This window comes from Pseudopipra pipra, chromosome 10 (assembly GCF_036250125.1).
Source record: "Pseudopipra pipra isolate bDixPip1 chromosome 10, bDixPip1.hap1, whole genome shotgun sequence".
Classification (NCBI taxonomy): Eukaryota; Metazoa; Chordata; class Aves; order Passeriformes; family Pipridae; genus Pseudopipra; species Pseudopipra pipra.
In genome coordinates this window covers 23,349,352-23,372,556 of record NC_087558.1, presented here as the reverse complement: position 1 = coordinate 23,372,556, position 23,205 = coordinate 23,349,352, and the positions used below count along the sequence as shown (strand labels likewise).

The 23,205-nt window shown below is 49.5% G+C and overlaps 3 protein-coding genes across 8 annotated transcripts; 2 read left to right on the top strand and 1 right to left on the bottom strand.

Annotated features, from left to right (window-relative positions):
* Positions 1-135: 135 nt before the first annotated feature.
* DTYMK (deoxythymidylate kinase) lies at positions 136-5,494 on the bottom strand. Its single transcript, XM_064666817.1, has 5 exons — positions 5,338-5,494; positions 4,534-4,642; positions 3,287-3,377; positions 1,197-1,394; positions 136-657 (listed from the first exon to the last, which is right to left on the bottom strand). The coding sequence occupies exons 1-5, from the start codon at positions 5,465-5,467 to the stop codon at positions 547-549; spliced, it is 639 nt and encodes a 212-aa protein (XP_064522887.1). The 5' UTR covers positions 5,468-5,494; the 3' UTR covers positions 136-546.
* A 77-nt stretch (positions 5,495-5,571) lies between these two features.
* ING5 (inhibitor of growth family member 5) lies at positions 5,572-14,444 on the top strand. Of its 2 annotated transcripts, none has more exons than XM_064666818.1 (8): positions 5,572-5,702; positions 6,307-6,378; positions 7,079-7,245; positions 8,580-8,691; positions 9,593-9,686; positions 10,930-11,065; positions 11,223-11,284; positions 11,878-14,444. In XM_064666818.1, the coding sequence occupies exons 1-8, from the start codon at positions 5,666-5,668 to the stop codon at positions 11,918-11,920; spliced, it is 723 nt and encodes a 240-aa protein (XP_064522888.1). In that variant the 5' UTR covers positions 5,572-5,665; the 3' UTR covers positions 11,921-14,444. The 2 variants fall into 2 exon arrangements, with proteins under 2 accessions (XP_064522888.1, XP_064522889.1); XM_064666819.1 differs by lacking the exon at positions 5,572-5,702 and adding an exon at positions 6,056-6,173.
* Positions 14,445-14,549: 105 nt separating this feature from the next.
* D2HGDH (D-2-hydroxyglutarate dehydrogenase) lies at positions 14,550-23,159 on the top strand. 5 transcript variants are annotated; one of them, XM_064666806.1, is made up of 9 exons: positions 14,551-15,082; positions 16,851-16,908; positions 17,874-18,013; positions 18,457-18,650; positions 19,795-19,963; positions 20,528-20,671; positions 21,102-21,244; positions 21,359-21,524; positions 22,750-23,084. In XM_064666806.1, the coding sequence occupies exons 1-9, from the start codon at positions 14,830-14,832 to the stop codon at positions 23,022-23,024; spliced, it is 1,542 nt and encodes a 513-aa protein (XP_064522876.1). In that variant the 5' UTR covers positions 14,551-14,829; the 3' UTR covers positions 23,025-23,084. The 5 variants fall into 5 exon arrangements, with proteins under 5 accessions (XP_064522877.1, XP_064522876.1, XP_064522878.1 ...); XM_064666808.1 differs by having other exon boundaries at positions 14,904-15,082; positions 16,811-16,908; positions 22,750-23,159; XM_064666807.1 differs by lacking the exon at positions 17,874-18,013 and having other exon boundaries at positions 14,550-15,082; positions 18,457-18,655.
* Positions 23,160-23,205: the final 46 nt, after the last annotated feature.

The window sequence follows — 23,205 nt, the reverse complement described above, 5'->3', positions numbered from 1 at the left end:
TCCCTTCATTCCACAGCTCCAGCAAACAGCTTTCCTTGGATTTAGAGCCTGACCCGCAGCACTTTCACCTCCCACGTGTCCTTCTAGAAGATAAATGATCATACTGGGGAAAAAAAAATGCCCTGTGCCAAATGCTTAAAAATAATAATTTATTAGCAAGTCCTCTACAAACTGGTTTGAGCATGCAGGGTGCATTTACTAGAGAGGCAGAATAATCAGAAACACGGCAGTTCCCTGGAACTGGAAACTGTCCATGCTCAGGGGTGGCCCTGGGCTTCACACCCACATCTGCACCCCAGGACTGGAGCTGCAACAAGAGCTCCTGTTTGGGATTGGGAGGTTTTTACCAAGAATTTGATTCATGCTTATGGCATGTGGAAGGGACTATGGAGGGGGAGGAGCAGATGAAATAACAAGGACATCAGCATCGTTGGACCCAGAAGAATACTCAGGATCTGAGCTGTAGCTACTGGAGAGTGATATGTAAGGGAGTCATCCATGAGGTGAGCTTTCCCCTATTCCTTTAGACCTGACCTGTATCAGGTTTTATTTCCAGAGTTCTTCCAGAGGTTTATTCTGAACCTCCTCCATGGTTTTCTCTGCAATGGACTTGATTTCTCTGTGCAAGTCTTCTATGCTCTGTGAAGCATCCACTGTCTGTTTCCAAGACAAAAAAAAAATAGGATAGATACAGAAAACACAGAAACATGTTACTGGACACCAAAAAATGAGAAAATCTTTGCTGTTAACATCTGCTCCCCCTCATTACTCAATATCGTTACTGTTCCTGAGCAGTGAAATGAGCTAATTATACCTCCTGTGCACTGTTTCTGGAGTGGAACTGGGAAAAATCTATTTAGGAATAGACATTTAAGAAGTAGATGTGGGGCTGGATGAAGGGAAACAGAAGAAATTGCTGTTGCATGTTGTTTGCTGACACTCTTTGGGATTTGTTAGATACACAGAGGCAGGTAAGCTGAGATTCATCACTGGTGCTCCAAGAGCTGACCAGGGTGTTCTGCAACAGGGAAGTGCCCTCTGCCACAGCCCACAGTGCCCTTGGCTGGTCCCCAGCAATGTCCCCCTGACCAGGAGCAGGAAGGGGGAGCACAGGGATATGATGGGCACAGTTTGGGAGCTCTCATGAAAGACCCCCACCCCAGTCCATGACCAGCCCATTGGGGTTATTTCCTCACCTTCCAGTTTAGGCTCTTGTCTTCCATCAGACAATAGAAGGACTGCAGAACTTTCTCTTGGAAGGAGCTGGATTCATAACGTTCATGTCCATAGTTCCCTCGTTCTGCTGCTTCTTCTGGGCTTAACTGAAGGAACAGGATCAGGTCTGGCTTTGGGAGTCCCACGTCGGGCTGTTTGCACCAGTCCAGGCAGAAGTTCTGTCCCAAACAAAGACAACCAAATTTGAGGTGAAAGAAACACAAAAAGCAATAATATCCCAGCTTACCATGTGGGAATTCAGTCCTGGTGATTTGGGGGGGAGCAGGTTTTGCTGGGTGCTGTGCCCCCCTTGTGCTCACTTAAGTTGGACAGAGCTAAAGATTTTAATGCCTCTTCTGCAGAGCCCTTCAGAGCTCTACCAAGGCACATCCTGAGCCTCCTCACAGCCTTTATCAGTCCAGAACTCGTGCTTGGTCCAAAAGAAAGCTTGCTCCCAAATACAAACACCACACAGCTTCCCTGTGGATCTCTGAGCCCATGGAGGCTCCTTTTCAACACTCACTTACCCAGGAATTTCAGTCCAGACACAAGAGAAGCAGTTCTCCAGTTTCTGGATCTTGTTGACTGATCTGAAGACTTCCATCAGGGCACGTGAATCCATGATGTTGTGGGGAGACCATGGAGGCTTGTCCACTTAATGCTCATCCAAATCCTAAGTACCTCTTTTAAGAGGAGCAGGCAAATCTGCCCTCCAATTTCTCCCCAGATGTTCTGTATCCCAGCAGTTTGTGTGTTTTTTGGATGCATATGCAGTGGAGTTTTTAATCCCTTGAGGGTGTGATAGAAGCTGGAAGTGCCACAGCATCTTGGACATGAGCTCTGGCTGCTAGTAACTATTGTGTTAGATATGGGCATCAACATCTTCCCTTCTTCTGGGAATGCTTCTGGAGTGAAAAACATGTCAAACTCCACTCCTTTAACAAGTAGATGAGATCCCTTCTAGCAAAGGATGCCATCCCTGCTTCCCAAGAGTTGCATCCATATGCCTGAGTGCTGCAGGTTGACAGCTGCAGTCAAAGAAATGTAGACACTTTAAGACATTTTTCCCCCCACTGGATAGCAGAACATTCCTTGCTGTGCCCATAAGGGCTTGGGGTCATTGTTTTGGAGTGACTGACTCAGCCTGTGTTACATGTGTCTTCGCTCCTAATTTGGGGCCTTTGCACCCAATTAGCACCTAAATGCTTTAATGCATCCATCTCAGGGTTAAGCCCCACTGTCCAGGCTTGGGGAAGCAGGAGGGTGGAAAAAGATGTAGGTGAGGGTGCAAGGCATGGGGACCCAGGATCTCCTCAATCCTCCCAGGAAGCAGGAAAAGGCTTGGGCAGGAATAAATGCAGGGCACTGGTGCTGCAGGCCTGGCTTCAGCTTCTGTGACCACAGGGTGCTCTTTGAGGATTGAGGGCTACTCAGCAGGAATGGGGTCATCTGATGGAGTGGGACAAGAGTGACTGTGCAGAACAGGGAGGCTGACAGAGCTGACTTGTCCTGGAAGCAGGGACAGGCCCAAAGGCACATGTGGGAACGTGAGAACTTCAGGCTAAATGAAGAAAGTCACTTTTTACTCTGAAGGTGAGCAAAGAAGAGCCCAGAAAGGCGTGGATCTACATCCCTGGAGAGACTCAAACCTTGGCTGAATGTGGGCCCGAGTCAGCCCTGCTGGAGGCTGGGCTTCATGACTTCCACAGGTGCTTTCCAACATAAGTGGTTCTGTTATTCTTTGCAAGTTTATGGGCCAGCAGTCAGAGCAAGCATGGAGAGTCTTAAATAAACTCCTGGAATCATTCTCCAGAGTCAAACAGGTCAGCTTCCAGTCCAAGAGTCTGTCCAGATTTACAGAAAGCAACCAAGTGAGTTTCTTTGTTCTGGGGAAGGGCAGACCTGGACAAACACACTATGTCAACACCTGAGCTGAAACTTCCAGCCCTCACTTGCAATCCTCATTTCCCAGAAGGATAATGGCCCCTGGGCCACTCACAGCAATGGCATCTACCTGGAGCTGCTCCCCCAAACAGAGAGAGGGGCAGGGGCTGCTGCAGGACTCACTCACCCCTTTGGCATTCGTGAAGGCCACTCCAGAGAAGGCGTATCTGTCAACCACGATCGTGATCCCTTGGTGTAGCTTCTCTTTCATCAGTGGTCTGAAACCACGTGGGAGATAAAATAATGAAGTTAGTTACACTCCTTTGTAGTGACAGAAATGAAAGGAGTTCATCTAAAAAACCAAGGATGTCAGTATTACCAGAGATCACTGTCGGGGTCAGCTGTGATGCAGACAAAGAGCTGTTTGTATTCTCTGACAGGCATTAACCAAACATCCTTTCAAGACACCCAAATTCAGGGTGCCAAGGGCTGGGTACTGCTTTAGGCAGCTTCAGGGCTTACAGGCAAGATCACAACTGAACTATATTGATATGAATGACCCTCTTTAGGTGGTGCAGTAGATTTGTGATACGCTCTGCCCCCTTTATTCACAATGACAGTTCTTATTAGAGCTCACTCATCTGCCTTACTCACAGTTTCCTTGTCACTGCCACTACAGCAGAGCCACAAAAGCTTTTCTGTAAAATGAGAACATTTTGCAATATAGGTTTCCAGGTGAAAACAACAGCCAACACCCACTTCCCCACCTCCACACACGAAGACTTGGGGGCTAAAGCAAGGACAGCTAGTCATGGCTGAACCCAGCCTTTGGCTTGAGGGGAAATTTGGGGGCAATTCCTTAACAATTGTCACTCACAGGGACTGCCTGGCAAAGCAAGGCCTCTTCAGGGAAAAGAGTAAATTCACAGTCTAGGCTGGTTCAGTCTCAGCTCCCCAGTTCTTTAATCCAGTATGGCACAGGGACTGGAAATATGGTACCAATGATTCCAAAAAGCCACACTGATCTAAGGTTACAAGGCCAGGGTTAGATAGGATAGGGAGTAGAAATTCTTCCCTGTGAGGAAGTGCAGCTCTGGCACAGGTTGCCCAGAGAAGCTGTGGCTGCCCTATCCCTGCAAGTGGCCAAGGCCAGGTTGGACAGGACTTGGAGTAATCTGGGATAGTGGAAGGTGTCCCTGCCCTTGACAGGGGGTGGAACTCGATGGTCCTTAAGGTCCTTTCCAACCTAAGCCATTCTGGGATTCTATGATTAAATCCAAAGCTGGAAGAGTCCTTGAGACATCACTTCCAGCCTGTTTCCCTGGCTGAACAGGATCACAGCCCTGTACTTTCTGTATCCACTGCAAGCTCAAACCCCAGGGGGATTCAACACCACCCATTTTTCTTCTACAACTGAACAAACTTCCTCCTTACACATGTTCCCAGCGGTTGGCAGAGAAGAGCAGGTGAACTGTGTGGTCCTCCAGGTCCTTCTCCCTCACCAGGTAGGAGCTGATCAGCTGCCCAATCTCTGTCGTTCTGTCTGTGGGAAAAAGGGGGAGAAGGAGCAAAGGCTGCCCCAAGCTGCTCTTCCCAGAGGGGTGTCCATCTGTCCTGGGAGTCTGTCTGTCTGTCTGTAACAGGTGGGAAGAGGTCAGTCCATCCAGGGTGGGGGTCTGTCTGTCTCGGGCTGGGGGAGGTTGGTCTGTCCGGGGTGGGGGGTATGTTTGTTGGTCACGGGTCAGAGGAGACCAGTCCATACGGGGATGGGAATCTCCCAGCCTGTGGCAGATTGGGAGGAGGTCAATCTGCCACGGGTGGGAAGAGCTCAGTCCAAGCACGGATGGGAGTATCTGCCTGTCCCAGGCCGGGAGGTGGCCGGTCGGCCTGCCCAAGCATGGGGGGTCCATCTGTCGTGGTGGAGGGCGGTCGGCCCGCCCGGGGATAGGAATATCTGCCTGTCCCAGGCTGGGAGGCGGTCAGTCGATCTATCCGAGCATGAGCGTCCATCTCTCACGGGTGGGGGGGGGTCTATCCGCCACCAGAGCCCCCTGCCGGCACCCCCCGTGTCAGTGTCCACATCGAGCGCCTGGTGCCCCCCCGGGCCCCCGCCCCGCCGTACCCGGGAAGCGGACGAGGCCGGCCCTGTGCCCCACGGCCCCGCCGCGCCCGATGAGCTCGGCCCTGCGCCCCCCGCCCCCGGGAAGCGGCCGAGGCCCGCCCTGCGCCCCCCCGTACCCGGGAAGCGGATGAGGTCAGCCTTGTGCCCGGCGGCCCGCAGCCCCTGCACGAGGCGCCGTCCCTGGGTGCTCTTGCCGGCCCTGTCCACGCCCTCCAGCGCGATGAGGGCCCCGCGCCGCGCCGCCATCGCCGCGCGCGCGCCGCGCCGCCCCGCCCCCCGCCGCCCCGCGCCGGCCAATGCGCGCCCGCCTCGCCCCTCATGAATATGCATAACGCGCGCCGCCGGCGGCCAATGGGCGGCGGGCGGGCCGCGCATACGGGATGAGGCCGCGGGCCTGGTCATGCGGGGCCGGCGCGCGGCGGGGAGCGGCGCGCGGGCCGCAAGATGGCGACCGCCATGTACCTGGAGCACTACCTGGACAGTGAGCGCGGGGCGCGGGCGGCGGGGCCGGGGAGGGCGGCGGGGGGGCCGGCGCGGGGGCCAGGGCCGGGGCGGGGGCGGCGCGGGTGGAGTTGGGACGGGGACGGGGGCGGCGGCGGCGGCGCGGGAATTAGAACTGCGCCACGGGCGGTGCGGGGGGCGGGGCCGTCGCTAGACGTCATCAGCCGGCGCCGCGGCGCGTGCGTCATCGGCGCGCGCCGGGGAGCGGGGCCGTGAGGGGATGGCGGCTATGGGGGTTCGCCGGGCGGGGGGATCCGGTTCCTACACACACACACAGCGGGCAGGGGGCCGCTCACACCCCTCACTCACACACACACAGCGGGCAGGGGTCCGCTCACACCCCACACACGGTGGGCAGGGGGTCCCGGGCCGCTGGTGCCGGGCCGGTGCCGGCCTGCGAAGGCCCGTGGCCTGGTGCACAAGCTCCGCTGAGGCGAACAGCCGGATCACGGTACGTGACTCCCAGGATGGTTTGGGTTGGGAGGGACCTTAAAGCCCCTCCCATTCCAACTCCCTGCCACTGGCAGGGACACCTTCCGCTAGACCAGGTCGATCCGAGGATTTATTGGTGTTTTTAATTGCAGGTATTGAAAACCTGCCGTGCGAGCTGCAGAGGAACTTCCAGCTGATGCGGGAGCTGGACCAGAGAACAGAAGGTGTGTTCAGGTATTTTGGCAAGTGAAGGCACAGAGCGTCTCACCTGAAGGATGGGAAGAGCCCGGGGGAGACTGGACTTTAGAGGATGTGTCTCCCCTTATTGCTTTTCCTTTTCTCATCCCAAGGGCTCTGCAGTGTTTGTTTCTTCTCTATGAGGGCTGCAGTTCCCAGGGCTTGGTTTTGTGTTCAGCCCTGGAGTTTTACTTCGTAGCTGTGTGATCACTGTACCTGATGACCCCTTGGAGGGTCTTGCTTGCACACATTCCCATATCTACCAAGTCCTAGGTTGCTGTGTGCTTTACAGGACCATTTTCTTTTTCCTTTTTGAAGTTTTTATTCATATTTGACTGCACAGTAAAGACTTTCAGTTTGAACCATTAGAACAGTAAGTAACTGTGCAGCAAACAGAATATTCTGCATGTGGGAAGAGAGGGTGAAGCCGTGGGTTTGGTTTCTGATCTTAACTCTGAATTAACCCTTGAAGTAGCTATAAAACACTTGAAAAAAGCAGAATCACACCACAAGTGTTGAAGAGCGAATACCTTTGGCTTAATTTTTTTTAATTGTTTTTAGAAAGGAAAATACGTTGAGGAATTGAGGGGAGTCTAAAAACTCTCAGGAAGGGTCTCCTGAATACAATGGGAAATAGAAGAGCCAAAATACCTGCTTTGGAAGACAACTCTCTCCTTTGCCTTTCAGATAAGAAAGCAGAGATCGACAGCCTGGCCGCAGAGTACATCGAGTCAGTGAAGAACATGCTGCCTGAGGAGCGAGTGGAGCACCTGAAGAAGATCCAGAGTGCCTACAGCAAGTGCAAGGAGTACAGTGATGACAAAGTGCAGCTGGCCATGCAGACCTATGAGATGGTGAGGCTCTGGAAAAATGGGCATGGTCTGGAGTGGTGCACGTGGAGGCACTTCCACCGCATCAGCTTCTCCTGACGTATCTATTTTGTTGCTTAAAATCTTACTGAAACAAATTATTGGTTCTCAAGCTTAGTTTCCTCACTGTTGCCATTCCCAAAAAGCACCTCCTCCTGTGTCACTGGGCTTTGTGCCAAGAAGGCTTCTCTTGTGCTGAAGAATTAACGAGTTTATCTCCCTTGGAAGTTGCTCTGTCCGTAGTACCCGTCTGCTGTGTGATAATGCCAGAGAATTTTCCCCACTCCCTCCTCCCCAGCAGCTCCTCTGTCACCTGATAATTTGTTTGGGGCTGGTCTTGGTTGCAAATAAAGTTTTTTAAGTCAACTGCAGTACTTTATTGTGGAGGAACGAAGGAGATCTGCTCCATTGCCTTGGTTTATTGGACATCAAAATTTCCTCGATGAACCTTGTGGGGAAAATCCTGTTTCTTAAGATGTAGCTTTCCACTTTTTTATTCTTCTGCTCCTACTCCTGTGACCCTGTAGCTGCCCCTTGAGAATTCTTATCTCTATGTGTTTTACCCCCTGGATAAAACTCGAGGGAATCCTTCTGACTGTGCCAAGTGTGTGTTGTCCAGCATGTGGAGATGCTTTGGGTTGTGCTGCATCTACAGATGTTTTCTTGCCCTCAGACACTTCAGAGAAGGAAACTGTCACAGGAATATCAGTGGCCTAGATAACTGGCCAACTAATTTGATGATGGAGTGTTGCAGTGGCACAATTTGGGGGCGGTGGCTTAAAATACCTTTGCTACATCCCTGTTGTGTAAGTGACATTGTTGCAGCCAGGGTAGTACAAGGTACTTTAATTGATCTGCATTGATTTGATATTGGGGATAGTCAGTTTCTGCTTGTGTTTATTATTATATTTCTTTAATTAGCATGACATTGTAATACCAGGGGAAAAATGAACTTATCCACTCGATGCGTTTCAAGGGCAACATTTGAATTGTGAAAATTGTAGGGACTAACAAGTTATTTTTAGTACCTCTCATCGTGTTTTGTTCTGCAAACAATTAGCCTGAGTTCCTTTAACTCTCCCTTATGTCACCTCCCTTTCTCTTTGCCCTGGAGGGATTGGGTCCCCTTGCTTTTTGACTCCTTTTCTCTCTGCCTCCGTTCGCTCCGTGTGTGCCATTTCCCTTTTCCCCGCCTTGTCCTGTGCTCCCACACTCTGTTGGTGGCGATAACAGCCGAGCCTTAGCCCTTCCTGTTTTCGTGTGGGGCTCTTTTTGGGGTTTTTCTCTGTGGCTGAGTCTGTGGTTTCCCCTGGGTGCAGGTGGATAAGCACATCCGCCGGCTGGACGCGGACCTGGCGCGGTTCGAGGCCGATCTCAAAGACAAACTGGAAGGCAGCGACTTCGAACCCCCTGGATCTCGGAGCCTGAAAAGTGGGTAAATTTTATGCAATTGTGAGAGCCTTTTCCAGCACTGCAGGAGGGCCGGGATGTTAAAATAGGCCCTTATTTCTGGAAGAGGGAAAGAAGTGCACCGTAGTTGCTCTGCTTGGCTTTAATGCTCTTCAAGATATTTACACTGGGCAATAGATAAAGAGAAATGTAGTGCTGGGATCAAACTTGGTGTTTCACAGATCACCCTGAGGTTGTAAGGAGGGAGCTGGCCAAGGGGCAACTGACTGTGCCAAACCTGCACAGATGTGTGTAAAGGTGTGAGTTTCAACCTTGATCTGTTACTGAGTAAGTTCTGTGCTCTTTTTGAAGGGAGATTTGCCTATTTTCCTCCTTTTACCAGAATCTGAATACTAATCAAGCTGAAAAAAAGCAGGAAAAATTAGGAGGTAAAGGAAGATACCATTTTTTGTAGTGTAGACTGAAATCTTGTGTGATTACAGTGACATTTGAGCGTGAATAACAGCAGCACAGCACAGCTTTATGCCTCTCAACTGTGAAATAAGGGGTAAGAGCAGGGAGGTGGAGGTAAAAGTTACTTTAGTTACTGAGTAACCTATTAACTGTTTAAAAATGCACTGAGATTTAAAAAAAAATACTGCCAGTCTTATCAAATGTGATGCTGTTTATATCTTGTGCTAACTCACTGCAGTGCTTTAACTGCCAAAAGAGTTTGGGGCTCAGTTGTACTTGCTAATTTGGTTTATTTGTGGCATAAAAATGAATGTCAGAGTCAGCATATTTGATTACAGATGAAATAAGGATTGCTCAATTCCATTTGAAATGAGAATTTCAAGACAATAACTGCATCAAAAGAATGACACCCAGGGATGTTTCTGCCTCTCAAGTAGGCTGAAAAGATGGGGCTGTTTTTCCTTTCTAGAGGGACGAAGTCAGAAAGACAAAAGGAGCTCTCGTGGCCGAGGCAGGAGGACATCTGAAGAAGATACACCAAAGAAAAAGAAGCTCAAAGGAGGGTAAGGCAGAGCCAGGCACAGCTCTGGGGACTTGTGCTTGACACTTGATGAATTTTCCACGGGGTCGCGTTACCCTATTTATGACTCGTGTCCGGATGGTTAGAGTGTTCTGGTCTTACCCCATTTCATTACTGTCCTGCTTGGGACGAGCCAGCTTTGTTAATTAACTCCTTGGTTGGCATGTGGAAGCTCAGCATGCTTGGAACACTCTGACTGGAAGGACAAGATCAGCCCCTCTGTTGCTGTTGGCAAGCTGAGAGAAAATAGCTTTGATTTTTTGTCACATGGCTATTTTTAACAGTGGCTTGTCAGGGTGGTAAAAAGAAACACTTGTCCATCAGGACAGAAACTGATGTTGTATTGTTGTTCTAGAAATCTTGGAGAATTTAGGGGAGTGTTTTCAAAGGATCGTGTCCTACATATCCTTGAATAATCTGATTTGGTTTTGGGAAGCAAGGAGGAAGGCATGTCCCCTCTCTGTGATGTGATCTGTATTAAAGGGGCTTTGTTAATTCTGATACTTTCAATTGGTTAAATGGTGGGGCAGAAAACTAAAAATAGTTCCTGTGAACTGCTGCTGACATGTCAGCACATTCCTGGCAGAGCAAGAGGGTTCACTCATACCTGACAATGAGAAAATAATGTATATTATTGTGGGGGGAAAAAACCCAAAGGGGTTATTCTGCCCACAAACAGGAGTGATCTGTATGATAATTTTGTTACTTTAATCACGGCATCTGCAAGTAATTTTCTTAATCCTTTATAGTCATCCTGTGTTTGATCAACCTATTTTATTATTTTAATTATTGGATAATATGTGATAATATAATTTAAACTCTAAAGTAGGGTGAGTGTGGTTTAGGGAAGATAATTGTAAAATACTAATTTTCTTGAGTGGGACTCAGATCTTTGAACCCCAGAATGCTTTGGGTTGGAAGGGACCTTAAAGACCATCTTGTTCCAACCCCCTGCCATGGGCAGGGACACCTTCCACTAGCCCATGTTGCTCCAAGCCCTGTCCAACCTGGCCTTGAACACTTCCAGGGATGGGGCAGCCACAGCTTCTCTGGGCAACCTGTACCAGGGCCTCATCACCCTCACAGGGAAGAATTTTTTCCCCAAATTCCATCTAACCCTCTGGAAGTGGGAAGCCATTCTCCCTTGTCCTGTCACTCCAGGCCCTTGTAAGACAGTGTTTCCTGCAGCTGGGAATGTTTTGTCCTCACTCTTTCCTTGCTCACAGGTCTGAGTTTGCTGATACCATCCTGTCAGTGCATCCCTCAGATGTCCTGGACATGCCAGTGGATCCCAACGAACCCACCTACTGCCTGTGTCACCAGGTGTCCTATGGGGAGATGATTGGCTGTGACAACCCAGATGTAAGCACTGGAGATATGGTTTATTTTTGGATATTTGCAGTATCCCAACCCTGTGGAATCTGAGGAGGGGGCCCTTGCTCTGTTAGATCATACCAAATGACAGGAATGTTTGTGAACCACTAAGCATCTCTTTGGGTTTTTCCTTTCTGTTTTGCAGTGCCCCATCGAGTGGTTCCACTTTGCCTGTGTGGACCTGACAACCAAACCAAAAGGGAAATGGTGAGTGTGACAACATACAGCTTTGGGATTTTTATCAAGCTGCAGTTTGCCTCAACAAGAATTAAAATGACAACAAGAATTAAAACCCCATTGTGACCCTTCCTGACAGAGGAGCTTTGCTCTTCTCATCAGGAGGTTTGCATCCTCTATGATTTGGGATTGTGTTTGAGAGTAGAATGTACAAAGGGAACCTTCTTTCTAAAATCCATTTCTGTGGGAGTCTTGGGTTCTAGTGGGAGCAAAACTGTCAAACAGCAGGTTTTGACCTGAGGTTTGTGTGACATGTACAGGTTACAGCTGAGGTTTGCTCTATTGTCACTAGTTGTGGCTCTGCTTATAATTGAGAGACATACATTTTTTTCACTTCTGGAGGCAGATTTTGAAGACTTGTCAGGCTTTTACTTAAGTATGTGCTCATCTTGGGAAGAATCATGGACTTGATCTGTACTTAGATTAAAGCACTCCATTAGATAAAACTAAGTAACAGTGTACCTGTCAGAAACAGTCTTAAGTGTTCATGAGTAGTAAAAGCAGTTCTTGGGCTCTGTGCTGTTAATTTCAGGAGCTAATTACTGTCTCTTTTTCCCCTGTAGGTTTTGTCCTCGTTGTGTTCAGGAAAGAAAGAAAAAGAAGTAAGGAGCAGAGGAGAATGCACCGCCGAGGCAAGAAGAATTTAATATATTCCTTTATTCACGTTGCAATATTACCTTTGATTATTTTTTGTTAATCTGCCCTCCATCTTTTTCCGGTATGGTATTTAATTATCCAGTGGCCAGTTGTAATTCCTGTTCTTTCATAAGAAAATGACTTTGGGAGGGAGTCCCAAATCCCTTTGCCACAGAGATTTTATTTATGTTACTCTTGCACAGTAATATTGAGAGGGTGTTGCCTTTCCTGGCTGTTTCCATTTCCCTGAAGATCCTTTAAGTACCTCACTGTGAAGATGAAACCTACAGTATTCTTGGAGAGAGAGAGAAGGTTGGATTTATTCAGAAAATAAGATGAAGGCCTGACTTGTCAGCTGTGACTGCCTGTGTGGGTAAATCAGGAAATCAGGTTTTAGGGAGAGGCTCCACGAGGACACTGTGTTTGTTCCCATGATGGTGTGGCTCTGCTCTTGGAGAAGGGCACTCTGGAATGTTCTGGTTTTTTGTTGGGCCACATTTGCATGTTCTTGACTTCTTTAAGCTGCCTTTCAGATGATGAATGTGAATCCTTGTGTTGACACAGTGTCAGTGGCTGCATGGAAGGGAGAGAGGAAATCAGGAGTAGGAAAGCAAAAGTCTTTGTTTTCTTACTTCCTCTGAGTTACAGTGGATGCAGAAGGTGAGGGGGGGACCAGAGATAAGTCTTGTCTTTATATCTGTCTCCTGCATTATGAGGTTTACCTGCCTACAATGAAAGATGTAGTGGGGAAGGACTGTTCTGCTGGTGGAGGGGGGAAAGAAAAGCCCCCAACTCCTGAAGTTTGCTGGCCGTGGTCCCTGAGGGGTGTTGGCTCTGTGCAGGGCTGTGAGCTGCTTTCCTTACCAGTGTGCAGGAGCTCTTGGAGACTGCTGCAAAGGCATGAAGAAACTTCCAGATAAGCTTTTCTTCTGCTGAATCAGCAGTACAGGAGATTAAAAACACTCCTCAGATTCTGGCACCTGTTTTCAAAAGGAAAAAGGCTTTTCCTGTTTTACTGAGCCTCTTAATCATGTTTTGCAATGAAGAAAAGTAGAACACAGCCCCTACCACTCCTCCTCCCCTCTGTGCGACTTTGTGCCTGCTGCTGACACAGAGGAAACCTCTCAATCCTGAGGCAGCTTTTCTGTGAACATTTGGATTTATTGCATCTCCACTGGGAAAAAAATGCCCCATCTCCAGGGTCCTGTCATTTAAAATAAGTGTGATGTTGCATGTGGCTTCACTACGTTACATCACGGAGAGATGAAGCTTTCATAATCCTTTTTATGAGATGATGAGCATTTGTCATTGCTGCCATGGAATAGCACCTGGAAAGCAGGCAGAGGAATTAAAAACAGAATGCTGGAGGGAAGGAGGAGGGACAGCACAGGCACACAAACCTGAACTTAGAGGTGCAGCCAGCCCTTGTTTTCTTTCTGCCTCTCTATGAGGGCAGATCTGTGATACCTCATGAGCCAGCTTGTAATCCAGTCACCAGTGGGTGGGAGCTGCAGCTGCTGCACTGGATTCATCTGGAGCATTGCTGTGTCCTGATGACCTGTGTTGATGGTGTTTCAGGTTTTATTTTCCCCTTCCATCCAATGGTATTTATCTGTTTGGGTTTTTTTAACTTTTTTCCTAAGGCTTTGTTGGTAGTGGCATCACCATAGATTAAGCATTTGGTTTGAAACAGTCTCAGAATTCCACTCTGGAGGGCTTGCTGAAAGCATGCCCTGAGGGAAGAGAGCAGCTCCTCGTGAGCCTGTGTGGAGCTCACCTCCCTCAGCTCCAAAACACATTTTTAGAAGTACCTTTGGGGCTTGGAAGAGCGTTTTCCACTTTAACCAGCAATGCAAAAAAAAAAGGAAAACAAGCTCTAGAAGGTAGAGCCCTCAAAAGGATGGATGATTTGCTAGGAATGATGTGAGGTACAACATTCTCCTCTTCTTTGCAACGTCTCTGATGTGTAAAGCATCTGAGATCTGATACCAGCAATAAATTCTCCCACTGGGAGCACACCAGTGCAGGGCTTGGATGGGCTCAGGAGTGTCTCCTGCCCTCTTTACACCTGGTTGTTGAGAATTTTTTTTTTAACAACTCCTTGTAGACAGAAATACCAGTAGCCTTCGCTTTTGCTTACTAAAGGATTTAAATCTGACTCTTGAATGTACAGCGTTAAATGTTTCCTGGAGGAAGGGTGACCCCTGAAGGAATGTCCCGCTAAAGATTGCCCACCCGGGGGCTCAGCTTTACCACAGCTCACCCAAACCGGAGGCCGAAACTTCAACCCAAAAATCCTACTTTTGTAACAGAATTAAGACCCGTAACCGAAAAAACAACCAAAACAAAACCAACATAAACCTTTTTTTTTTCCTTTCTTAACGAGAAAAAAAGAAATAAGGAATGTAAAATTTAAAAACAAATGTATATCTGTATTTTTGGATCTTGGAGATGATGGATTATATTATAAAATAAAGTATTTTTGGGAATAAAAGGTGTGAGGGGAATGCGGGGGCGGGGGGAAGGCGCTGTTGCAACCTCCGGCCGCTAGGGGGCGTTGCCCCCCACCCGCGCTGAGCTCCTTCGCGAGCGGCAGCGCCCCCTGGCGGCTTGGAGGTCCGGCGCACCGCGCTTCCAAGCCACGGAAAATCCTTGTCTTCTCCCGGTTTATCGGGATAATCCCGGGCTTCCCCGCCCGATCCGGATTAATTTAACCCCAAGGGGTGCGTGGCGCTGCGCTGTCGCAGCGGAAGAGACTCTCTGAGGCTCTAAACCAGCGCTGCGCCCCCCCCACACCGCCGCGTCCCCTCACGGCGAGGGTGGGAGGGGGGAGGAAGGGGCCGAGGCGACAAAGCCGCGGGTTTCCAGGACGAGGGGGCATGGCTTCGCCGGCCCTGTGGGCTTTGCTCAGGGGCTGCCGCGGGAGGGTCTTGCGGCCCCGGGGGGACCCGCCGGGCAGGGGCTCGGCCGAGGTGGTGGCGACGAGCGAGCGCTACGCGGTGCGGAGGCTGCCCTTCGCCCGGCTGGGTGACAGCGATGTGGCCTTCTTCGAGAGGGTGATGCCCGGCAGGGTGGTCACCGGCGAGGAGGAGCTGAAGCCCTTTAACGTGGACTGGCTGAAGTCGGTGCGAGGTAAGGGAAGCCGGTTGGTAAAGCCTCCTCTCCCCCATCCCGCCCCGCTTCTGTACGAAAAGTTTGGCAGAAGGAAATCTCGCTTTTATTTGTGGCCATCGCGTCTGTGCAGAGCGCGGAATGTCCTTCCCACCAGGCAGCGATTCCCCGTGCTGGGAGCACCGCTGGCACAGCCTGCAGAGTCCTGTTAGTCATAGTGTCACTGCGTTGGATAAAAAGACCGTGGAGAAAAAGACTGCAGGCCAATGTAGTGTATAAGATAAAGAGAGCAGGCCCTTTAATGAGGCCGTAGGCCTAGAGGAATAAACATCACGCGTGCCACCCCAGACAGTGGTTCTATGATTTTATAATAAAGTCCATCCAATCCCAGATCTGTCCGCCCCTGGTTCTGCCTCCTGACACGCCCCTTCAGGAATTGGGCCTGGGGGCGTTTGGGACCCCTTCTTCTTCATCTTCATCTTCTTCAAAGCAAGCACAGTCCTTGGAGTTCCTCCAAAGTTCTGGGCTTGGAGGTCGCCGTGTCTGCGCGATATCTGCTGGTCCAGGCCTAGAGTGAGATGTTCTTAAACAGGGGTGTTTTTCTACAATTTTACCTTGAAAAGAAGACTAAACATGCTAAAGGAATTTATAGGGATTGATAAAGGGTAAGGGATATAATACCTTCTGAGCTGGGAGGGACCCCCAAGAATCATCCAGTCCAACCTCTGGCCCTGCACAGACACCCCAACAACCCCACCCTGTCCCTCAGAGCATTGTCCAAACACTCATTGAGCTCTGGGAGCCTTGGGGCCGTGACCACTGAGCCTGTTCAGTGCCCAACCACCCTCTGGGGGAAGAACCTTTCCCTGATACCCAACCTAAACCACCCCTGACACAGCTCCAGCAGTTCCCTTGAGTCCTGTCACTGGTCAGAGAGAGCAGGTTCTGATCTAATCTCCTTTACCTTTACAGAGATCTGTACTGCCCCTCCAAAATGAGTTTTTCTCATAAAAAACACTCCTTTAAGAATTACCTGATATCTGGTAAACTTTCAGGCTTTCATTTAGAAGAAAAAATAATATAAACCCTCTAACTTACTAATTAATTTTTTCAGAAACAAATTGATTCAATTAACAGTTTTGACTCAGAGAAGAATCTGGAAGCTTTGGGGAGACTTGATTGCAGCTTTCCAGTACCTGAAAGGGGCTTATAAAAAGGAGGGTGAGGGAGTTTTTATATGGGCCTGGAGTGACAGGACAAGAGAACCAGAGGGCAGGGTTAGATGGGATATTGGGAAGAAATTCTTCCCTGTGAGGGTGGAGAAGTCCTGGACCAGGTTGCCCAGAGAAGCTATGGCTACCCCATCCCTGGAAGTGTTCAAGACCAGGTTGGGCAGGGCTTGGAGCAACCTGGGACAGTGGAAGGTGTCCCTGCCCATGGCAGGGGGTGGGACAGGATGACCTTTAAGGTCCCTTCCTACCCAAACCATCCTGGGATTCCGTGACTCTAAACAAAGCACTGTGAATTTTCTGTTGTTTCTGTCAAAGATTTCATGAGAATTTAAACCCTTTCCCATTGCCCCTACTGGAAACCAAGTCTACCTACCCACGCAAAGTTTTCACGGGGCTTTGAGGGAAGGGCTGCTATTGAAGTGTTTGTTTTAAAAGTGCTTAAAATGCCTCGCAGTGGAGGGAGCACTGTTATTTCCCACCTCATGCTTTCCCACCTGTTTCTTTCTGACCCCTGCAGAGCCACAGCTTGCCTTGAGAGTCCCTTGCTTTCATTGCAGGCTGCAGCCAGCTGGTGTTGAAGCCGCAGACAACAGCAGAGGTGTCTCAGGTTCTCAGGTAACTTGCACCTCTTCTGCTGGGCTTGGTGCTGAGGAGACTCAGGCTTTGCCAGGGAGGACCTGGCAGGTAAAGGGAACTTGTAGGTGTTCAGACACCAATTCCTTAAGTATTGAAGTTGCTGAGGCTGTTTTCTGCATGACTTTTCTGCTCTGGTAAATGGTTAAAATTAGGTGTTGTACAGGTACTCAGAGAGGAGCAGTCGTGTAGAAGGATTCAGGAGGGTCTGTTTGAAAAGGTCAAGAAGGTTAGATCAGAACTGGGCAGTTTGAGGATCTGTTTCATCCGCGTCCCCTGGTTCACTGGATCACCCTTTGGCTGAAGAGCTAAAGCTGCAGGAACCTGCTCCTGACTGTGTTAGAACAGGCGTGTGGAGCACAGGAAAGGCAAGCAGGGCTTCTGAAGGAACTCTGGTGCTGTGGGGCTGGGAGCTCAGAGAGGATATGGTGGGTGTGCTTGGCAGGGATGTGGCAGGTGGAGCAGCTGAGGCACAGGTTCACCTTTTATTGCCTACAGGGCATTCATTTCTTGGGGGGAGGAGGAGAAGGAGGGCAGTCATGTCTGAAACTACTGCCAGAGGCTGTCTGTCGGAGCCCACAGAGGGAGCCAAGCTGTTAACTGAGACTGCTGCAGAAATAGCTGAGGTGTGAACAGTGAGCAGGGATTTCCAGGCAGATGTCGTGTGCCAGATGTGCAGGTGCACACAGGGCTAACCCCAGGCGTTCATTCCTTTGCTCGGTGCTGGGGTGAGTTCAGGCAGGAGTTGCACTTTCTCACTTTGGCACTGAAAGTGTCCCTTTGTACCAACTTAATCTTTAATCTAAATTTAATCTAAATGCTGCTGAATTTTAAGGACCGTTGAGCACTGTCATAACAGCAGACGTTCATGTGGAGGTGAAACTCCTCTGATAGACTGGATTATGGCCTTAAAATGCATAAAATTTCAGGCAGCTTTCTTGTTCCAGGTACTGCTATGAGAGGAACCTGGCAGTGACCCCACAGGGGGGTAACACGGGCCTCGTTGGGGGCAGCGTTCCTGTCTTTGATGAGATTATTCTCTCCACTGCTCTCATGAACCGGGTCATCAGCTTTGACAAGGTGTCAGGTAAATATCACAGAGATGTGAGGCACAGGAATGAGCCCTGGGCCTCAAAACAGGCATTATCCTGGGAACAGATAACAGCAGGATCAGCGGGGTTCAGCCCAGCATCATCATAAGGGGTGTCAGAGGTTTGTTTGGATTTGGGGAGTTAGGGATCAGGCTGGTGTGAGTCTTTCAGTTCAGAGAGAGAGAACAGGCAGAGATACACTTAATGTGATTGTGTTTTACCAGTCCAGAGTTGTGGGTGACCAGATGATGAGGTGATGGCAAAGCTCCCCGAGGGGTAGGACAATGCCCTGGAGCGTGCACAGACTCCTTGTGCATTTAAACTGAACCCCAGGAAGTTCTGGAGGAGGAGGTGGTTGCATCTGCTCCTACTGCTCCTGCCTCTTGGAGAGGCACCTTCTTCTCAGCCATCAGCTTGTGGCAGGGCGTTTTTGTTCCAGGAATCCTTGTGTGCCAAGCTGGCTGTGTCTTGGAGAGACTCAGCGAGTACTTGGAGGAGCAGGGGTTTATCATGCCGCTCGACCTGGGAGCCAAAGGCAGTTGCCACATCGGGGGGAACGTGGCCACCAACGCCGGGGGCCTGCGGCTGTTGAGATACGGCTCCCTGCGAGGGACGGTGCTGGGCCTGGAAGTGGTAAGGCGAGTACCTGGCACTTCCCTTCTCTGTTTGATCCTCTGCTTCTTACTGCTTCCTGCTCCTCTGGCTATCCAAGCATGCAGGAAAGTTCCCCTCCAGGCTTCTGCTCTTAACTTTTCCTCGCTGGGCTCTTTTGAGAAGGGTCAGCACGTGTCGCATCTGTTACTGCTGCAGCAGCTTCCAGCTCCCACCTCTGTGCTTGCTGACAGAGGTGCTGTTGGGTGGTTTGCTATTCCAGAGGAGTGAAAAGAAGGTATCTCTACTGGGGGATCCCAGGTTACCTGCATGAAGTTGGTTCCTCTGAGCAGTCTGCTAAATCCAGGTGTCTGGAACGCTCTGCTTAATCCATCCTGCAGCACTCTTTTCTAGTGGCTGCTCACTTGGCTTTTAATAGAATCACAGGATCACAGGTTGGTTTGAGTTGGGAGGGACCTTAAAGGTCATCTTAAGGCTTAAAGCCCATGCCATAAAAACTGCTTTGGGTTCATTTGGCTGCTGGCTTTGTCCTAGAGCCTTTGCTGTTCCTCAGCTGCTTCTGCCCTACAGGCCTGTGCCTCAGTGTGTAAAGGCTGGGTTAGGGGTTCTAAAAGATTTCAGGGCTGGGGAGCAGAGCACTAATGGGAAATAAACTGGGCAGGGAACAGAAGCGTGGCTTGGTTTTACTGTGTAGGCTTAGAAGGGAGAGTGTCTGTCTTTCAGGTCAGTCCCTCTAGTGTCAAAATAGCCCTTACTAATGTGCCTTGGTTGATACTCAACCTTGATTTCAGGCTCAAGTGACTTTACCTCATTCTGCTTAACTGTTCACTGTTTCAAGTAGCATTTCTTGTTTCTGTTGAATACCCAGAGCTAGGGCTGCAGAGAATGGCTGGTCTTCTCCACCATTGGTAAAAAAAGCAGAGCAAACTGTATCTTCTGTTATTACTTGTACTGCTGGAAGGAGAGAAGTATGAGGGAAATACCTACTCTATCCTACTCAGGTAGGATATAGAGGGGAGGAAGAGCTGGGAGTGGAGGAGCAGTGTGGGAATGAGCTGCAGCTGGTGTCCCCCTGCTCAAGGTGAGTGGCAGCTTGGTCACAGACAAGTTCATGACATGAGATTCCTACCTGGGAGCGCTGACTGGGGCCTCCTTGTTCCCACAGGTGCTGGCTGATGGCTCAGCTGTGGACTGCCTGGCCTCTCTGCGCAAAGATAACACAGGCTATGACCTGAAGCAGCTCTTCATCGGATCCGAGGGGACCTTGGGAGTTATCACTGCTGTCTCCATACTCTGTCCTCAGAAACCTAAGGCTGTAAACGTGGCATTCCTAGGTAGGAGCTGATATTAATGATTTCACACCTGAATTCAGAGGCTGGGAAGGGAAGGGGGATGGAGAGGAGAAAGCACTGCTCGGCCTGCTGAGCTGGACTACCAGCATTGGCTGGTTCCTGGGACATATTGTGGGGCTCTGCTGAAATACCTGTGCAGGTATTAAATATCTGCTGAAATAACTGCAGGGGCAGGTTGCTCTGTAAGGAAAATAGAGCCAGGAGATTAGGGTGAAGATGCAGGTAGGACGGTCCCCTCATAGATGAAGGCCTGGTCTGACAGTATCCAAAAGAGGTGAGCAGGGCAAGTCTGTGACAGTAGGCAGAGGCAGCCACCATCCAAGGGCCACCAGGTGACAAGGTGGTGACAAGGCAAGGCTGGGAAGTCAAGTCTGCAGAGTCTGGATCAGCAGAGTACATGGCCAAGTACAGCTGCTTAAAAGCTCCTTCTCCCTCCCTCAGCAGGGACAGAGAGGGAGCCTTCTGAACCTTTTTTGTCAGAAACCTCCAGAGGGTTTTGAGGGGGTCTGTTTTTGTTCCTGACTGCTCTCTGTGTTCTGTCTGAAGGTTGTCAGAGTTTCACTAAGGTTCTGGAAACATTCACAACCTGCAGAGCCATGCTGGGCGAGATCCTGTCTGCTTATGAATTCATGGATGAGAAGTGCATGGAACTGGTTGAGAGACATCTCAAGCTGTCCAGCCCAGTGACAGGTACCGGTGACATTCATGCTGTAGAAAGAGGCATTGTACTACTTGGGGATTTTTGGCCTAGTTTTAAACACTTCCTAAAAAGTTGACTCAGTGGCTTTTGAAAAGCCAGTGAGACTGTCGGCATCCCTCATAATTTTTGTACCCAGTATTCCATTCCAAACACCTTTTATCTTTAAAGATAAGGCTTTTTACTTCTGCTTGTTCCCACAAAACTTACAGTTTTCTGAAAAGTGCTGGCTAAACAAAGGATAGAGCATGTCAGTGAAGTGCCCTACAGATAAAAGATTGCCTCTTGAGCCCCTCTTCTGCCTGGCACCAGGGAGTCTGGGCACATAACATGTGCCAAGCTTGGGAGAAGCTCCAAAACCTGCCCTAAATTCCTGTGTTTTATCCTGGAGCATCTGCTTACTCTGGTCTCCCTCTATTTCAGGCAGCCCTTTTTATGTTCTAATTGAAACTTCGGGCTCCAACTCGACCCACGATGAAGAAAAACTGAACAACTTCCTAGAACAGGCCACAGCTTCTGGTTTGGTCACCGATGGAACTGTGGCAACGGACGATAAGAAAATAAAGGCAAGTCAGTGTTTCCTCTCCCACAAATCTCTTCAGGCTGCATTTGTATTTTTCACGGGGAAATGTTCAGAGCCACTTGGTTTATTGGTATCTCTGTGATCTTTGGTTGCTCAGGCGCTGTGGAGCCTGCGGGAGAGGATCACAGAGGCCCTCACTCACGAGGGTTACGTGTACAAGTACGACATCTCCCTGCCTGTGGGGAAGCTCTATGACCTCGTGACTGACATGAGGGCTCGGCTGGGCCAGAGGGCCAGAAGCGTGGTGGGCTACGGCCACTTGGGTACGTGGGGATGCTGGGAAAGGAGGTGATTGCCCTTCTGTGCCCCAGGCTTAGCTGTGCAGCTTCCTAGTGTTAAAGTTTGGGTTTAGAGTAGTGTTCTAGGTTAGTGAGAGGCGTAAACTGAGGGCTGTCAGAAGAGGAGGGTGCATCAGGATCTTTGTGTTTGAATTTCATTGCTTTCAGACTGTATTCCGTACATTAATGGCAGGTTGCTGGCCTGCCAACCAGGAACCTGGTCATTTATATCTTCTTTCTCTGTACTTTCTATTTAAATATTTAACTTGTTCAGTTGGACCATCAGTTTGTTTAATGTGCTTAGACATATTTGGCAGGTAAACTCTTTTTTGTCCAAAGTGATTAGTCCTACTGGAAATGAATTGTTTGTGAGCCATTAACCTTCCAACAGAGAGTATAAAGACACTGCAGAGAAAGGCTGATACATTTGTCATCATGCTGGGAAACTAATCTGATTTTACAAGCAGGTAAATTGGTCGCTGAGCAGAGCTGTTCTGTTGTACAAAAAAATACGGAACACTCTTGAGCACACTTGATTAGGGATGATTTGAAAGAAACGTTGCATAACAAAGGCTCCCTGTGGCAGTGCTTGGTATTGAGGATTCAGCTGTGTGCAGTGAGGGTTTGCTGGGTTGCAGGAAGAGGATCTGGAGGGAGGAGGATGAGTAAGTTTTATTTATCTTTGTGCGTTTTATCTTCAGAGTACCCAGCAGCTCTGTGCTTAATCAAATACCATCAAACAGTGGCAAAAGGAGAAACTGTTCTGCTTTCTTTGTTTCTGTTGACACAGTGCCAAAGCGCATTTAGAGCACTGCACAAACATAATAGGGAGAGAAAAAGTGATGAAGGGCCATGTTAAAATCTAATGATCATTTTGAAATGCTCTTGGGGAAGTCTTTGACACGGCATCACAGTGGTGGCACAATAATTGATGCAGCACAGTGGGAATTTTAAAATCACAAAAGTCGGAGTTTCAAAGTAGCATAACTCAAATATTACACTGGAAGCATGGAAAAACAAAGATCCAGTTTGAATTACTCGTGCACAGAGAGGCTGACGTTTTGTGGGACAGTGAGCTTGTCCTTTTTATACAGTTTGCAGACTAACAGAGGCCCCATTGTTTGAGTATGTGGAGGAGCCAGGAATGAGTATCCATTGCAGGGCCACCAAGTTTTTCTTCCAGACCCACCTCTGCGACGTTCTCTTCCAGGAGACGGGAACTTGCACTTGAACATCACGGCGGAGTCCTACAGCCATTCCCTGCTGGATGCCATCGAGCCCTTCGTGTACGAGTGGACCGCGAGGTGCAGTGGGAGCATCAGCGCCGAGCACGGGCTGGGCTTCAAGAAGAAACAGTTCATCCAGTACAGCAAACCCAGCGAGGCAGTGGCGCTCATGCAGCGCTTCAAAGCCATGCTGGACCCCAAAGGGATCCTCAACCCCTACAAGACGCTGCCCTCGGCTCCCGAGAGCAGCACGCGCTGAGGGGCCAGCGGAGGGTGGCCCAGTACCTGCACTTTAGCCATAAACACACTGGTGCATCAGCAGGCACGTGGAGTGCTCCGTGTTTGATTTCTTTATTGGGGTGGAACAAGTAAAGGATCATGGTTGCTCTTTTCAGGGGTGCCTGCTCTTGCTAAAGAACACACCACCGTGCTTCCTGTTT

Excerpts from the sequence above, each read along its gene's own strand:
- D2HGDH (XM_064666806.1), top strand. The coding sequence starts at position 14,830 with ATGGCTTCGCCGGCCCTGTGGGCTTTGCTCAGGGGCTGCCGCGGGAGG. Across the intron at positions 16,909-17,873 it reads GAGGTGTCTCAGGTTCTCAG|GTACTGCTATGAGAGGAACC; the intron begins GTAACTTGCACC and ends TTCTTGTTCCAG. Across the intron at positions 18,651-19,794 it reads CGGTGCTGGGCCTGGAAGTG|GTGCTGGCTGATGGCTCAGC; the intron begins GTAAGGCGAGTA and ends TTGTTCCCACAG.
- DTYMK (XM_064666817.1), bottom strand. The coding sequence starts at position 5,467 with ATGGCGGCGCGGCGCGGGGCCCTCATCGCGCTGGAGGGCGTGGACAGG. Across the intron at positions 3,378-4,533 it reads GCCAACCGCTGGGAACATGT|ACCACTGATGAAAGAGAAGC; the intron begins GTAAGGAGGAAG and ends ACGTGGTTTCAG. Across the intron at positions 658-1,196 it reads ACAAGAGCCTAAACTGGAAG|ACAGTGGATGCTTCACAGAG; the intron begins GTGAGGAAATAA and ends TCTTGGAAACAG.
- ING5 (XM_064666818.1), top strand. The coding sequence starts at position 5,666 with ATGGCGACCGCCATGTACCTGGAGCACTACCTGGACA. Across the intron at positions 11,066-11,222 it reads TTGGCTGTGACAACCCAGAT|TGCCCCATCGAGTGGTTCCA; the intron begins GTAAGCACTGGA and ends TCTGTTTTGCAG. Across the intron at positions 11,285-11,877 it reads ACCAAACCAAAAGGGAAATG|GTTTTGTCCTCGTTGTGTTC; the intron begins GTGAGTGTGACA and ends TTTCCCCTGTAG.